The sequence below is a fragment of the Bidens hawaiensis genome, unplaced genomic scaffold, assembly GCF_021521415.1.
Source record: "Bidens hawaiensis isolate Kalapana, Puna unplaced genomic scaffold, B.hawaiensis_p1.1 tig00025168_1, whole genome shotgun sequence".
Classification (NCBI taxonomy): domain Eukaryota; kingdom Viridiplantae; phylum Streptophyta; class Magnoliopsida; order Asterales; family Asteraceae; genus Bidens; species Bidens hawaiensis.
The window spans coordinates 64,801-82,472 of NW_027505051.1; the positions used below are offsets into that span (position 1 = coordinate 64,801).

Genomic DNA, 17,672 nt, shown 5'->3' on the forward strand with positions numbered 1-17,672 from the left:
TGCTTTTTTAAAGTAGAGTTTGAATCATGCTTTAAATAAGTGCCACAAAATTTTCAACGAGCCTTAACGTCTCCATTAAGCAACTCAACTAAATCCCAATTCCGCCATACTTCTTCGTTGCGGTTATGAGGGAGGATCTTTGCAACTCCGGGGTCATCTTCGGCTCGAACCGGGTCAATAAAAACGGAATCGGTAGCCGTTGCCTTTCTTTTGCCCTTGTTTTGGCTTGCCATAATTACTAGTTATCAAGTGGTGGTGGAATGGAATTGAAAAAAATTGGTGTAAAGTGTAAACCGATAAGTTTTTATGATGTTTTTGAGTTGGAGTGGTAAAACAAGTGAATGATCAAGGCTTTATATTGTTTTTTAAGCTCAAAAACCGGTTCCAACGGTAATATAGCCGTTGGAAACGGCTATATTACCTTTGGAACCGGTTACAACGGCTCTTTTTCAAAAAAATCCCGGCGGAACCGGTTATTTCGGGTAGGAACCGGCACCGGGTTGGAACCGGTTCCGGGTAGGAACCGATTTTTGGGAAAATATATGGGTTCGGATAGGGTTTTCCGGGAATAATAATACCCTAACCGGCTATGGGGTACAACAGGTACAAACCGGAACCAGTTGGTCGGTTCCACCGGTTCAGGTACGGAACCAGCTTTTTTGTGCACGTCTAGGTTAAGCACAATGTAGTATATCTAAGTTAGTATAAAACCCATAATCATAAAGATAATCACGAGGCTATAAACTTTACAAGATGGCACAATGTCTTACCTTGTTCAGGTAGAGCTTTCGGATTCGCGTATTGAAGTTTCTTTCAATCGAAAAAAGGGTATCGTTAAGACCACTCGGGTGTTATACAAACATCTTAATATATGAGAAAAAGTGAGAAAAATAAGATTTTTGGACGAGAAATGAGGTCTGGATCTCCACCCTATTCGTACTTGAAATTTGGTTACTTCGCGTAGCGCGAAAGAAACCTAAGCAATTGGTTCGTGTCGCACGAAGTAGATATAGGGTTGTCGAGACAGCCCTAGCTATGTCGCATAACAGGCAACGTGTCACCGTTGTGTGACTATCACGTTGCGTCGCGTGAGAGACAAAAGACTTTCTAGATAATTTCTATTGCTTCGCATAGCGCGAAGGAACAAAAATACTAAGGCGGCCCTTAAACAGCTTGCGCTGATGCGAGCTGCAAAGTGCGCTATAGAAGCGTCACATTGCGCCCATCGCACTTCGCCTAAGCCCGTGCACGTCGGGTGCTTCGCAGCCTCCGCTAGGACTACTGGGTGTAATTTGGCACATAAGAATGTTATCATGTGAGCTATTTTCCTTATAAAGAGCTTACAAGTTTTATAATCTAGCGATGTGAGACAAGAATTCAAAATCTTATTCATACCATGGTGGAAGCGTTTCATTTTATTTCCTCTACCAATATGGGATGAAATTTTTATTTCTTTTATTTTTCTCAATTCTTCTTTTGCTTGATTTTATTTTTTCACTTTTCCTTTTTATTTCTTTTTTTATTGTTTATGGTTTGTCATGTATGTCCTTATCGTACTCTCTTCGGGCCCCACCATTAGATTAAAATTTAAAGGCAGTAGTGTCAAAAATTTATGGAGCACACAGATTAAATCAATATGCATTGAAAGAAATGAAGTTCATACTTCATAGGTTACAAGAATACTAGTGATCACCCTATAGGACCACTTAGCCACTTACTCACTTAGGTCTCCCGCTGTCTATCATGGCTCTAGCCCGAATATGATCCTAGCATGTCTAATTTTATATGATAAGATTCGATTATAAACTGCTTGATTTTGTAATTCAATATGTTAAAAGAGTATATCGTATCATAAAGGGTAATTTAATGCTAGTAAATTTTTGTGCACCTTAAATAAATGGAATTTCGTAAGCGTTTTGTTCTCTGTAATGCAGTTATAAAAGAGTTTCCCTCGAACTTCTAAATATATTCATCGATTACTTTATGTGGTGAAACGCATTTTACAAATCCAATGACTAAATATAAAGTGCTCATTAAGAAATTTTGTTATTGTATTTCCTTATACCTTTTATTGTTAAACAATATAATTAAATAATTCATTATTAGTAAACGTTATAATTATGCATCCAAATTAAAGTTAATCATTCCTTTTCAACAAACATTGTGTAGCCACTCGTTTGTCCTTTTCGTAATCAGAGTGGGCATCTTTAATTTCATTTTCAACCACATTTCATAAACCTACTTTAAAATAATATAAACCAACTTACAGAATAATTATATTAATATTAATATTACCTTAAATTGATAATTATACTCATTAAGGCTGAGGGGTGTGGGGCGCAAACCTGGGCGCGAGAGCCCCTCCGCTCGCGCCTCGGGGCGCTAACCCCACACCACTGGGGCGCGAGCCGGGGCGCGAGCGCGGAAATCCAAGCAGGCGTGAGTGTGGTCGCGGGAGAAGAGAGAGAAAGAGCCGTTGGGCCCGCCCAAAAGAGCCGTTGGAGCTCCGATTTTTTAAAAAAAAAACCCTTAAAACCTCTATATAATACCCCAAATTACTCCCATTTCAACCATATCAAAACACAATTTCACCTTACAAACCCTTATATAATATCCCAAACTCCTATATAATACCCAAAAATGTCTGGAAATTGGTACCCAAACCTAGATTCAGATTATATTGACGACGATTTATGGTCGTCACCAGACCAACCGATGTTTTATTTGTAACACCCCGACCAAAGGCGGATTATACATCGGGGCGCCACATATTGTTTCATTACTCGTGACACTATTGAGTGTCAATATTTAATAAATACATTCATTCGCGCAGGCGCAGGGTAAACACAAGATATAAATAAGCCAACATAAATTAATATATTATAAATCAAAATATTCGAACAGCAAATAACTTGACTTGATACATTTTAATCTAGGTCCAAAATAAAGAAAACTTCCTATGTGTCCACAAGCTCCAAAACAGCTACTGCAAACCTGAACATGTGTTAAAATAAACGTCAAACACTTGCGTGTTGGTGAGAAATCAAGTTTAATACAATACATAGATATCAATAAATCTGCGCGCAACATGTGTATGTCTGGTTTTCAACAAGGGTGTAATCTGATCGGGACCAACTCTAAGATTCATAAGACTGCCAGTGCTCACAATTGAGCTCACAAACAAGACAAACTGTGCATGTGTATACAAAAGAGAAAATCATAAACGATAGTTCTCCCGTGTTCATCTAATGGTACCATGAAAACTGCGGAATAGACCGACAAGACGGTTAATGATCCACACATACAAATAAACAGCCAAGTCTACGTCCTCAACACATGGGATACTGCGCGACTAAAGTTCATAAACAAGTTTAAGACTCTAAGTTTGTATGAACACATGAACATCCCAAAACATTAAAAGCAAAAAGGGATTAGGTACGAGATTACTCACTTGATAAACGATGCAGTGTAAGATAAAGCAAGAACCAACTTTAAACAAGCACAAGTTAACCTATAAATAAGATTATTGTTTTAATGATTGGTTTTAAGTCTTGATTATAAGTTAGCATAATTAATAAGTAAATTATTATATATATATATATTACCGGAAAAGCAGGGCAGAACAGGGAGGAAGACGGAGGCAGAGAGGAAGACGGCAGAGAGAGCAAGGGGCAAGAGAACAGGAGAGATTAAGTGTTTTGTGTGTGTAGTGTTATGAAAATATTACTATTATATATAGGAAAACCCTAGGAGACATAATCCCTAGAAAAGGGGAAAGGATCTTTAACAGGATCAAGCAAAAGATATCAAAAGCATAAGAAAACAAAAGCAAAAGATATAGAAAGATATGGCAGCTGCAGGGGGCAAAGGAAAAGCTGACAGGGAACAGTAAAAAGCATGGGCGGGTCAGATAAAGGTACTGGTTAAGCATGGCAAAAGCAGATCTCAAAAGATAATGTCAGTCACTTTTTCTGTCAACCAATGGGGTTGGTGCGCATGCTGCGCCGAAAGTAACTTTTCAGACATAAAGCAGATTAGGTCAACAGCTCAGAAGATAAGACAACACAAAAGCAACGGCTAGATTCAACAGAAGAAAACTCAAAGGGTTCAGCGCGAGAAGGCTAAGGCGCGAAGGCAGACACAGAAGGTCAAGAGAGCGCGAGCGCGAAGGCAGACAGAAACAACCTTAACGCGTCGCGGAAAGAACTACATTTCCAAGCGCGTCGCGGGAAGAATCACATTTCTTAGCGCGCCGCGGGAGGAACTATAATTCTTCGCGCGTCGAGGGATGAACTACGATTCTTAGCGCGCTGCGAGAAGAACTACAAATCCTTAGCGCGTCGCGGGAAGAACTACCATTCTTAGCGCGCTGCGAGAAGAATTACAATTCTTAGCGCGCTGCGAGAAGAGTTCGTCTCGCGTATCGCTGAAACAGGTGGTCTTCACGCAGGATTCCTTGTAAGGGGTCTGGCGCGTGGAGCTGCGCAGACAACCTTAGGCGGGAAGGAACAAAGGACAAGCCAAGAGTTAGAAGAAAGAGGGAAACAAGACTTAAGGGCGGGACGGCGACAAGAGGGAAAAGAAGGCGGAAAGAGAGAAAAGGAGAGGGACGGGACGGCGGAAAGAAAGAGAGAGAAAGAGGCGAGAAGGAAAATACATTATTATTAGTAAAATATAAGCATAAATAAATACTAAATCATAAAAGAAAGAGTTCGGGTCAGAGAAACGGGTACCTGGGTTGGGTCGGATCGGGTCAGATGTCACAGTCTCCCCTACTTTAAGAAATTTCGTCCCGAAATTTATCTCGAAGTAGGTTGCGCAGAGAACAGGTGCGGGTACTTGATCTTCATTTGATCTTCCCTTTCCCATGTAAACTCGGCTCCGCGCTTGGACTCCCAACGAACTTTCACGATAGGGATACGACTGCGCTTGGTTTGCTTAACCTCGCGATCCATAATTTCAACAGGCTTCTCAACGAAATGCATAGTTTCATCAACTTGAACTTCATCAAGTGGAATGTGAAGGTTCTCGTCAGCTAAACACTTCTTGAGATTGGATACATGGAACGTTGGATGCACATTACTGAGCGCGGGCGGCAGGTCAAGTCTGTAGGCAACTTTTCCCACACGCGCGAGAATCTTGAATGGACCAACATAACGAGGAGCAAGCTTACCCTTCTTCCCAAAGCGGACAACACCTTTCCAAGGCGACATTTTGAGGAGAACAAGATCACCAACTTGAAATCCGAGAGGCTTCCGCCTACGATCTGCGTAACTCTTCTGTCGGCTTCTGGCAGTCAGCAGATGATCACGGATCTTGGCGATTTTATCTGTTGTCTCTTGAACAAGTTCGGGTCCTGTGATTTGAGTTTCTCCCACTTCGCTCCAACAAATCGGGGAGCGGCACTTACGACCGTAAAGTGCTTCAAATGGGGCCATACCGATACTGGAATGATAGCTGTTATTATAAGAGAACTCGATCAAAGGCAGGTGCGAATCCCAATTACCTCCAAAATCAAGAACACAAGATCGGAGCATATCCTCAAGAGTTTGAATAGTTCGCTCAGACTGACCGTCAGTCTGAGGATGATATGCCGTACTCATGTCCAAGCGAGTTCCTAGCGCATATTGGAGAGATTTCCAAAAGCGAGATATAAAACGGCCATCGCGATCGGATATGATGCTCAAAGGAGTACCATGGCGGCAGACAATTTCTTTGACATAAAGCTGCGCGAGTTGCTCAACACGGTAGTTTTCACGAATGGGCAGAAAGTGAGCAGACTTAGTCAAACGATCCACTATTACCCAAATGCTATCATGTTTGCTTGCTGTCAAAGGTAACTTGGTAATAAAGTCCATCGCTATACCTTCCCATTTCCACATAGGAATTTCTGGTTGTTCGAGCAAACCAGATGGGCGTTGGTGTTCAGCTTTCACTTTAGAACAAGTCAGACATTTAGCTACGAACACAGCAATATCCTTCTTCATACCGGGCCACCAATAAGTTATGCGCAAATCCTTGTACATCTTATCAGCGCCAGGATGAATAGAATACCGAGATTTGTGCGCTTCACACAGGACATCAGCGCGAAGATTCTCATCAAAGGGAATCCAGATGCGATTAAGATAGCAGAGAATTCCACTCAGATTAGGGACAAAGTGCGCTTCCGCGCCACACGCTAACTCGGCGCGAAGATTACCATTATTGATGGATGCGCGCTGTGCGTCACGAATACGTGATTCAAGGTTGCTTTGAATCGGCGCAAAGTGAAGCTGGGTGCGCGGCAAGATACAGTTAAGCTGGCAGGGTTTTCGGCTGAGCGCATCGGCTACCACATTAGCCTTACCAGGATGATACCGGATCTCACAATCGTAATCGCTGATGAGTTCGTTCCATCGGCGTTGCCTCATGTTAAGTTCCTTCTGATCAAAGATATGCTGAAGGCTTTTATGGTCAGTGTAAAGGATACACTTAGTACCATAAAGGTAGTGTCTCCAGATCTTCAAGGCAAAAACAACTGCACCAAGTTCGAGGTCGTGAGTTGTATAATTCTTTTCATGAACCTTAAGTTGCCTTGATGCGTAAGCGATAACCTTGCCTCGTTGCATAAGAACACAACCGAGACCTTGGTTGGAGGCATCGCAGTACACGACAAAATCATCATTACCCTCAGGTAGCGCAAGAACAGGAGCTTCACACAACAAACGCTTGAGCGATAGAAAGGCTTCTTCTTGCTTCGAGCCCCAAATATACGGTTTACCTTTGTGCGTTAGAGCTGTTAAAGGCAAAGCGATCTTTGAGAAGTTCGAAATGAATCGCCGGTAGTAACCAGCTAAGCCCAGAAAGGAACGGATCTCGGAAGGAGAGGATGGCGTGATCCAGTTCTTGATTGCTTCAATTTTGGATGGGTCGACATGAATACCCATCTTGTTGACAACATGACCAAGAAACTGTACTTCATCAGACCAGAATTCGCACTTGGAAAGCTTAGCATAGAGTTGCTCAGCTCTAAGCTTTTGCAACACCAACCGAAGATGTTGCTCGTGCTCGGCCTTGGTCTTAGAATACACCAGAACATCATCGATAAACACAATCACGAATTTATCCAAGAAAGGCCTACACACCCGGTTCATTAGATCCATGAAAACGGCGGGTGCGTTGGTTAAACCGAAGGACATGACCAAGAATTCAAAATGGCCATAACGAGTTCGAAAAGCAGTCTTCGGAACATCTTCATCGCGGATGCGCAACTGGTGATAGCCAGAGCGGAGATCAATCTTCGAGAAACAAGAGGCACCTTGGAGTTGATCAAAGAGGTCGTCAATACGCGGTAAGGGATACCGGTTTTTAATAGTGAGTTTGTTCAACTAGCGGTAATCAATACACATGCGAAACGATCCATCTTTCTTTTTAACGAACAACACCGGAGCACCCCAGGGCGAAGAGCTAGGGCGGATGAATCCTTTAGCAGTCAACTCTTGAAGTTGGCTGGCCAATTCTTGCATCTCAGCGGGTGCAAGACGATAAGGAGATTTAGCTACGGGGGAAGCACCAGGGACAAGATCAATACGGAACTCGACTTCACGAGCGGGAGGGATACCAGGAAGATCATCAGGAAAAACTTCAGGGAAATCACGCACAACAGGGATATCGCGAAGCTTCTTTTCTTCAGCAGGTTTAACCACATGGGCTAAGAATGCAATACACTTCTTCCGCATGAGTCTTTGGGCTTCGGCGCAAGACATAAGCTTAAGACCACTGGAGGGTTTTTCGCCGTAAATATGAAGATCACCATTTTCTCGAGGTATGCGAATCAACTTCTTGGCGCAAATAACTTCGGCGCGATTCTTCGAGAGCCAGTCCATACCAATGATAACATCAAAGCTTCCAAGAGGCATAGGGATGAGGTCAATCAGAAAATCGTTTTCGTTAAGGTTAAGCGTGCAATCTTTAATCACTGAGTTAATTAAAATAATTTCACCATTAGCCAATTCAACTGAAAAATCTTCTTTTAAATCGCTGCGCGGTCGCGCAAGCTTCTGCTCGAAGGCGTGAGAGATAAAACTTCGATCGGCGCCAGTATCAAAAAGTACAGAAGCATAAAATCCGTTAAGCAAAAATGTACCATTAACTACGTCATTATTCGCTTGCGCTTGGTGCGCGGTTATGTTAAAAGCTCGTCCACGCGTTACTTGGTTTGAAATCTGGTTCACCGGATTCGCTTGCGTAATCTGAACTTGTAGTCTCGGGCACGCGTTCCGGAAATGACTGGGATCACCGCAGTTAAAGCACGATCTGGGTCGTGGGTTTTGGTAGGTTGGTTGAGGGTGTTGCGGGTAGACTGGTGGTGTTGGCGCAATTGGATTGGCGAGAAGGACTCTACAGTTCTCAGCAGTGTGACCAGTACGGCCACATCGGTTACAAAGTCGACACGGGGTTTGGGTTGGGTGGTGAAATCTACAGGTTGGGCAAAAGGGATGGTTTCCTGTGTAAGGTTTCTTAGTTGGCGGGGCAGGGAGTGCGGGATTGGTTAAGGCATAGTTATGGGCTACAGGTGTTGGGTAGGCTGACAGTGGGTTAGGCGCGTAGACTGGAGGTTGGTATGCGGGTTGCTGGACTATGGGTGGGTTGGTAAGCGCATAGGCCTTGCGCCTGCGCTTGAGGTTGTTACGGTTTGAGGGTTCTGGTTTGGTTTCTGCGGGTTCAGGGGCAGTTTTGGTGGGTTTGGTCTTTTCTGTTCCCCACAGGAACAGGGTTCCTGCTCTGACATGGTTGTCGCTGAGCACAGCGGCCAACTCGATGGCGTCAGAAAGGGTTACTGGGTTTCTGGCCCATACAGAATCTTGAATTTCCATGGGAAGACCCCCAAGGAATTTCTCTATGGCTCGGCGTGAAGGGGTAACAAGGTGAGGGACAAGCAAACTTAGTTCATGGAAGCGCGTCGCGTACTCGCGCGCTTCACCGCTGTATTGCTTCAAGTTCCAGAATTCTTCCTCTAGGCGCTTAATTTCGTTGGGAGGGCAGAATTCTCGCGTCAGAATTTCCTTGAATTCCTCCCATGTCATGCTAGAAGCAGCCTCTGCGCCACGCGCATGAGCTACTCCATTCCACCATGTAAGCGCTCTAGATTCCAGGACACTGGAAGCATACAGGGTTCGTCTGTCTGAGGGGCATTGGGTATGGAGGAAAGTGTTTTCAATCTTTTCGAGCCATTGGAGCATCACGGTGGCTCCTTCAAGACCTGTGAACTTTGGAGGGTTACCCGCGTTAAAGGACTTAATGTTATAACTGGAGGTATTGTTTTGGCTCAAGGCTTGGGCTATCGCGGCGGCCATTTCCTGGGAACGTTGCTGTCTACGCATGCGCGAGGCTTCTCTTCTCTGAAATCGGCGAGATAGCGGAGGCATTCTATAAAAATTTTAATTTTAGTTAATATCTTGGTTTTAGCGCAAAGTTTTAATCTTATAAAGCTTGGTTTCACGGAGTCAGTTACAGTCAAAAGTTAAAGTAAAATAAATGATCCTAAATGCAGACTTAATAAAGGTAACAAATTCGAATCAAGAATCGACAATTCATGTATCACCATGACTTTCCGAATTCCCAATTTAAAATATACGAGCAAACGAGTATTGGGGATTGACGATTCATGTATCACCATGACTTTTCAATCTTCAATATAAAATACACAAGAAAATGAGTATTGGAGGTTGACAATTCATGTATCACCATGACTTTTCAAGTCTCCAACCTCAGAACATAATCGTAAATGGAAATTGAATCAACTATTCATGTATCACCATGACTTTTCGAATTTTCAAATCCCAACAAACGAATATGCAAGAAAAAAAAAATCAATAAAAATCGAAATTCAGCAAAAATCGAAATATCGCGAAATAAAACATAAAATCATATACTGCGCAAGCGCGAGCATATTCATAAATAACGAGTAATTAACAATAAGCGCGCAAACATGAGATTTCTCTCATGCGCGAGAAGGGACTCTTAGGTATTCTAGGCCGTTACGTCTAACCACCTATCCTAAAGTCAACGAGCTCTGATACCAATCTGTAACACCCCGACCAAAGGCGGATTATACATCGGGGCGCCACATATTGTTTCATTACTCGTGACACTATTGGGTGTCAATATTTAATAAATACATTCATTCGCGCAGGCGCAGGGTAAACACAAGATATAAATAAGCCAACATAAATTAATATATTATAAATCAAAATATTCGAACAGCAAATAACTTGACTTGATACATTTTAATCTAGGTCCAAAATAAAGAAAACTTCCTATGTGTCCACAAGCTCCAAAACAGCTACTGCAAACCTGAACATGTGTTAAAATAAACGTCAAACACTTGCGTGTTGGTGAGAAATCAAGTTTAATACAATACATAGATATCAATAAATCTGCGCGCAACATGTGTATGTCTGGTTTTCAACAAGGGTGTAATCTGATCGGGACCAACTCTAAGATTCATAAGACTGCCAGTGCTCACAATTGAGCTCACAAACAAGACAAACTGTGCATGTGTATACAAAAGAGAAAATCATAAACGATAGTTCTCCCGTGTTCATCTAATGGTACCATGAAAACTGCGGAATAGACCGACAAGACGGTTAATGATCCACACATACAAATAAACAGCCAAGTCTACGTCCTCAACACATGGGATACTGCGCGACTAAAGTTCATAAACAAGTTTAAGACTCTAAGTTTGTATGAACACATGAACATCCCAAAACATTAAAAGCAAAAAGGGATTAGGTACGAGATTACTCACTTGATAAACGATGCGGTGTAAGATAAAGCAAGAACCAACTTTAAACAAGCACAAGTTAACCTATAAATAAGATTATTGTTTTAATGATTGGTTTTAAGTCTTGATTATAAGTTAGCATAATTAATAAGTAAATTATTATATATATATATATTACCGGAAAAGCAGGGCAGAACAGGGAGGAAGACGGAGGCAGAGAGGAAGACGGCAGAGAGAGCAAGGGGCAAGAGAACAGGAGAGATTAAGTGTTTTGTGTGTGTAGTGTTATGAAAATATTACTATTATATATAGGAAAACCCTAGGAGACATAATCCCTATAAAAGGGGAAAGGATCTTTAACAGGATCAAGCAAAAGATATCAAAAGCATAAGAAAACAAAAGCAAAAGATATAGAAAGATATGGCAGCTGCAGGGGGCAAAGGAAAAGCTGACAGGGAACAGTAAAAAGCATGGGCGGGTCAGATAAAGGTACTGGTTAAGCATGGCAAAAGCAGATCTCAAAAGATAATGTCAGTCACTTTTTCTGTCAACCAATGGGGTTGGTGCGCATGCTGCGCCGAAAGTAACTTTTCAGACATAAAGCAGATTAGGTCAACAGCTCAGAAGATAAGACAACACAAAAGCAACGGCTAGATTCAACAGAAGAAAACTCAAAGGGTTCAGCACGAGAAGGCTAAGGCGCGAAGGCAGACACAGAAGGTCAAGAGAGCGCGAGCGCGAAGGCAGACAGAAACAACCTTAACGCGTCGCGGAAAGAACTACATTTCCAAGCGCGTCGCGGGAAGAATCACATTTCTTAGCGCGCCGCGGGAGGAACTATAATTCTTCGCGCGTCGAGGGATGAACTACGATTCTTAGCGCGCTGCGAGAAGAACTACAAATCCTTAGCGCGTCGCGGGAAGAACTACCGTTCTTAGCGCGCTGCGAGAAGAATTACAATTCTTAGCGCGCTGCGAGAAGAGTTCGTCTCGCGTATCGCTGAAACAGGTGGTCTTCACGCAGGATTCCTTGTAAGGGGTCTGGCGCGTGGAGCTGCGCAGACAACCTTAGGCGGGAAGGAACAAAGGACAAGCCAAGAGTTAGAAGAAAGAGGGAAACAAGACTTAAGGGCGGGACGGCGACAAGAGGGAAAAGAAGGCGGAAAGAGAGAAAAGGAGAGGGACGGGACGGCGGAAAGAAAGAGAGAGAAAGAGGCGAGAAGGAAAATACATTATTATTAGTAAAATATAAGCATAAATAAATACTAAATCATAAAAGAAAGAGTTCGGGTCAGAGAAACGGGTACCTGGGTTGGGTCGGATCGGGTCAGATGTCACATTATTCGGGGCCGCAAGAAACATCCGGCTTTCAACCATCCAACATACAACCGTCTCCTAACTTTGTTGTTCCAGAGACACAAGAATCACACGGTGATGCTACGGGAGCAAGAAGACGCGTCCACCGGAAAAAACAACTTGCAACGGACGGGCCGGGACCGGCTTCGACTCCGAGGACGAAACGGAAAACCACTCCGTGGTCATCGGATGAGAAGGAAGCCTTGTGTCGGGCTTGGATAGTCATTTCTGAGGATCGGCGTTGCGGTAATTGTTTTAACGTTTTTAAAAATGATTTTTAATAAAAAAGTTAAATAAAAAAGTTAACTGGAAATCTAATTTAATTATTCATTTTGCAGCCGACTACCAAAAAAAGCAAGGTTTTTTGGACAAATGTTAGGGAGACGTTCTATACGCTCGTTGGGAGTACAGAGCGAAACGCCGATATGATTTCGGGTCGGTGGTCCGAAATTAGAAAATTTGTCGGCTTGTTTACTAATCTTTTCAACAGGAACGCCGGTCGTATGAGACCAAGTGGCAGTGATGATTTGGCGGTTTACAATTTCACTGTCGAAGAGTGGAGGCAGGAGTGTTTGCGGAGGTATGGGACGGTGAAGACGTGGGACGATTTAAAGTTGTGGGAGAGGTTGAAAAGGTGTTCCAAGTGGGTTGAACTTGTGGCGCCGGACCATGATGCGGAAGTAGGGCCGAAACGGACTAAATCTAGTTCGTCTGGAGCGTATAGCACTTCCGCCGGGTCGGATTGCCGCGTTGGATTCGACCTAGACATTGCGGGGGAGGAAACGTCTTCACCGCCGAGGAGGCGGCCATTGGGACGGGACGCCAAGGGGAAAAACCGGCTGAGGGGGGAGCCGTAAACATCGTCGATCTTGTTGAATCCCTCAATAAATTCAACAAAACCATGGAGGTGGTCTCAAATGACAAAAAGGAAAAAAGTCGAATGAGAGATTTGGACTTCCTTACAAGAGACTTCAGTAACCTAAATCCGGTCGATCAAATGCTGATGGAAAAGCAAAAGGAACGTATCCGAAAGAGGTTGATCGAAGAAGACCAAGCCGAAGAATAAGAATAATGTTTTTTTAGTACTTTAATTTTTATTTTATTTTTAGATATTAATGTGTTTTTTTTTAATGTGTGTTTTTTTTAATAATTTATGAGTTTTTTTAATAATACGTTTTTTGAATATATTTATAAAAAAATAAAAAAAAATCCGCTGGAGCCCCTGCTGGAGCCCCTCCACACCAGGGCCAGGGGCTCCAGCGGGGGCTCCAACACCCCCCTTATCCAGTTTCTCTCTCTGCCACACGTCACAATATTATTGGCTGGAGCCCCCACTCGAGCCCCCGTTAGAGCCCCCCACACCCCTCAGCCTAAAATAAAGATATCTATATCAAAATATATAAAATTTAATGGCACGATATTTGTAAAACACACGTATATATATATATATATATATTTTGTTTAGTTTATATATTTATTATTATTTGAAAATAGTTTTATTAGTTTATTATATGATTCATGATTACATACAGACAATAACAAGTTTACATGTGTATAAAAACATGTATATATATATGTACAAACTACTCTTTATGATTGAAATCATAAAATTATATATAGTGACAAACTACACTTAAATCTACCAATTCTAATAAAAAAATATAACAAGGGACACATGTCATTTAAAGGTTCATTCATATATTTAATTTTCTGCTTAAACTATTATTCTATTTTTATTTTTTTAATATAAACATATTTATGTCAATGTAATCAAACATATCAATGTATCCTTTAATCAAGTAGATAATAATCTAGATTTGATTAAAAATACGTGAATATTTGTGTCTATGTAATCAAAATATTTATATCTTTAATAAAATCATATCTACCTTTTTTTATTAAATCAATTTATATACACTTTTAAATTTAGGAGATGAATATGGTAAAATTCAATACATATTCATTCAACTGTCATGGATGCCTTAAACTTTCATCAATCTTATCATCTTTTGTTAAAATTCAATATTTCATTAAAAAATATAATTGCAACTTATAAAATAACTATGTGCATCTCATGATTATGAAGAAAACTCTGTGAGAATACACCATGTATTCGTATGAAAATTCCACTAGAAAATATAATTTGAACCTATAATACCATTTAATTTGATAATATATAGTTTTTTTTGTTTAATCATTTAACTTTTATAACCTAAGTGTATTTTTGTTAAGCATTCTATGCATCATACATTTTATAAAGCTAATGATATTAATATAAAAGAAAAATCGAAAAAAATGTTTAGCTGCTAATTTCGTAAGCTATTTACGCGTTCTGAAATAAATATCATATTCTATGTATATATTATACGTATGTATTAATAAAAAATAAAAAATTATTAGAAATACAATAATTAGAAACAATGATTTATCAATGAAAGTGTCCTAATGATATGCGATCTATATTATAATAGAAGATGCCCAATTCCATCTCAACTTGGGTGGCGACTTGCTATTTTTTTATCCTTATCTTGATATCTTCTACAAAATCTTGCTTTTCCACCTTGAAATATATTTATTTTGTAATAAAAGTCCATATGAGACTAATAATAAATTATGCCACTAACTTATAGCACGCAATTCTTAACCATAATCTAATGCAAATATGACATTATATTTTTATATTGTTTGAGAATGGGTTTTATAGTTAATTATCGACTGTAAGCCTATAACATATTATTATCACGTCTAATAGCCAGAATTCTTTTACATCTTTCTACAACATTATTAAACACGTCCCTATACATGCATATACTTATGAGGGCATATATAATACATAACAAAACTAAACTAAGCAATTATGAAAACTACACAAACACTTATTTATATTGCTTAAATGTGATACATGAAACGACGGTTTAACCTCTTCTCTTTTATTGAATTATTTTTATGCATCATATGCTATGTTTTTGTGATTCTCACAGTTTTGTATTGTTAATTGATTTTATATTCAACATGCCCAGATGTATATTACACTCATAGAATATGCGTTATATAACAGAATATGCACATGTATATACATGTGCTTATTTGTTACGAAGTTTATTTTCATGCAAAATGTACGAAGCGGGTACATAATCGCGTACCACATGTTTATATAATGCATACAACGGCACACAATTATGACAATAATTTTTACACGCACTTTGCATAGCAAAATTATATTTATGAAGAAATCGAAGTATTTTGAAAGTGTCAGTCTCCAATAAAAAAATGGAGAACTTATCGATTCATCTAGTCTATTTTCTTGCTCATAGATAGCTCTATATATAATTTTTTTTAATAAAATACACTTGTAACAAAAATAAAAATCACATTTTGCAACAAACTTGTAAATTGTAACTAAACAAGAAAATAAGTAAATAACCCGTATAAAGATTAAAAAAAGATCGTAACTAGTTGGTCAAAGATTGTCAAGAAAGAAAAAGGTCAAAATCAAGAATAGGGTCATTTTTTAGGTCAAACATTTCACCCTCTTCCCATTTATAAGTAAGTACCAAATTACAACCTAAAAACAGACCCGGATAACTAACACCACCATTCTTGCGTGTCACCAGCTGTACCCAATCATTATCGTCCCAGACCCACTTCCATTATCCACTTACATTACAAATCCCTTCAAGGGTTTTGCGTAACTCACAAAATCTTGAAACTTGATGGCGGATTCCGGCAATTTGGCGGCGGAGGAGGAGAAAGAAAGACTGATTGATTTTGATAAGCTGTGTTCGGCGGTGGCGATGAAGACGAATCAGGGGAAATGGAACACATTAGAAGAGGTGTATGATGAAGATGGTGGTGGGGTCTTTAGGATGTGGGAAGGTGATATTCTTGATTGCTTTGATGATCGGAATTTGGTTCTTCAATCATCATTGTAAGTTTCTTTCATTTGTTTTGAAGTCAAAGTATTGTTTTTTAGACATAATTTTAAGGGGGGTTTGTATGTTTTGGTTTGCAAGAACACTGTTAGGAGAAAAGGTTAAATCTTTGTGTTTGATGGTAAATGAGCCGAGCTCCACTAGGGTCGAGCTCGGTTTAACTTACGAAGAGCTCAAGCTCAAGCTCGGATGGCTTCGAGCTTGGTTCGTGTGTAGTTTTTCAAGCTGGAGCTCAGCTTGGGCCTTGCTCGTTTATTGTTTATAATTTTTTATTGTTATTAGATAATTTGTTTTCAAGAGCATCAGGTTTGACTTTTCTGAAGTCAAAAGTGTTGTTTATCAAACATACTTTGAAGGGATTTTGTATGTTTTTGTTTGCAAGAACACATTTAGGAGAAAAGGTTAATTCTTTTTGTTTGACGGTGCCTTTAATGGTGGAAAAAAGTGTAATTTAGAGCTTTGAACATGTTTCTTGAGTGTAATTGACAGGGAAAAAGGATGTTTGCAAGAAATTTATTTGAACAAAATGGGAGTTTTGATTTTTTGAGTTTGTAAGCACCCTTAGTGTTAAAAGAATTTTTCTTTTCAAATATTTGTGTTTGATGCTAGCTTATTTATGTTTGGAAGAGCATTCTATTTTGACCTTTTAAAGTCAAAATGCTTAAAAACGGAGGTTAGTGATGCGCAAAGTGTCTTTGACTTTTTAATGTAAATCTTTAAATGTTTGAATTTGCAGTTGCCCTTGGTATAGATTTGGGGAAAATATGAGACTAGCTGGTTTTGGTTCTTGTTTTCTTCAGGTACACAATATAACTTCATTATTACGTGTTTTAAGTTTATAAAAACGCGCACATATATTACTCACATGTCATGTGTCTAACAAGTTTATTCAATTTGTGGTCCCACAGGGATTTATATACATAATTCTTGCTACGATTGCTCTATGCAACTTTGTAGCATTTACCATCACCAAGAAGCCATGTTTCTTGTATCTTGCGGTTGCTTTTGCACTATCGTTTGGAGCATATTCGGGCTTTCATCAGTCAAAGATGAGAAAGAAGTTCAATATCAAGGTAAAGATTTTGTTTACAAATAATATTTATATAGTTTTGGTACGGTTCTCGTGTTTGTAATGGCCCTAATGCATAAGCTGTAAGGAAATGAGTTGCCGCCTTTTTATAGGTCAAATTGGCTACATTTTGACTTTATTTTTCGATATTTTGGTAAGGACCAATGAACATACTAAGTATGCCTAATGGTTTGTCTTTAAATCTACTTATGGCTTGAAGATTGCAAAAAGTGTGCTATGCTTTGACTTTTACACTTTGACTTTATAGCTCAAAAACGCTACATTTCAGACTGAATACTACACTTGACTTTATTAATCAAACAAGCTATTTTTCACCTTTAAGTGTCTAATGAATTGTCCAAATCTTTTAACATGGCGCATGCATCAATTTTCTTGATTGATGAGAGATCGTTTGACCTTTAGGTCAACTATTCTACATTTCAACTTCAAAATTGATACAGTCATGCTCTTTTGAAATACCTTAGAAAGTCTAACCTTTATAGTGCGCAACACAAACAAGGAGGGATACATCATTTATATCAAAATTA

The 17,672-nt window shown here is 39.9% G+C and overlaps 1 protein-coding gene across 1 annotated transcript; it reads left to right on the forward strand.

Moving 5' to 3' along the window:
• The first annotated feature begins 15,719 nt into the window (after positions 1-15,719).
• LOC143610232 (uncharacterized) lies at positions 15,720-17,214 on the forward strand. Its single transcript, XM_077084765.1, has 3 exons — positions 15,720-16,051; positions 16,792-16,855; positions 16,964-17,214. Exons 1-3 carry the CDS (start codon positions 15,837-15,839, stop codon positions 17,186-17,188), a joined length of 504 nt encoding a protein of 167 aa, XP_076940880.1. The 5' UTR covers positions 15,720-15,836; the 3' UTR covers positions 17,189-17,214.
• The last annotated feature ends 458 nt before the right edge of the window (positions 17,215-17,672 follow it).

Excerpts from the sequence above, each read along its gene's own strand:
- LOC143610232 (XM_077084765.1), top strand. The coding sequence starts at position 15,837 with ATGGCGGATTCCGGCAATTTGGCGGCGGAGGAGGAGAAAGAAAGACTG. Across the intron at positions 16,052-16,791 it reads TTGGTTCTTCAATCATCATT|TTGCCCTTGGTATAGATTTG; the intron begins GTAAGTTTCTTT and ends TTGAATTTGCAG. Across the intron at positions 16,856-16,963 it reads TTGGTTCTTGTTTTCTTCAG|GGATTTATATACATAATTCT; the intron begins GTACACAATATA and ends GTGGTCCCACAG.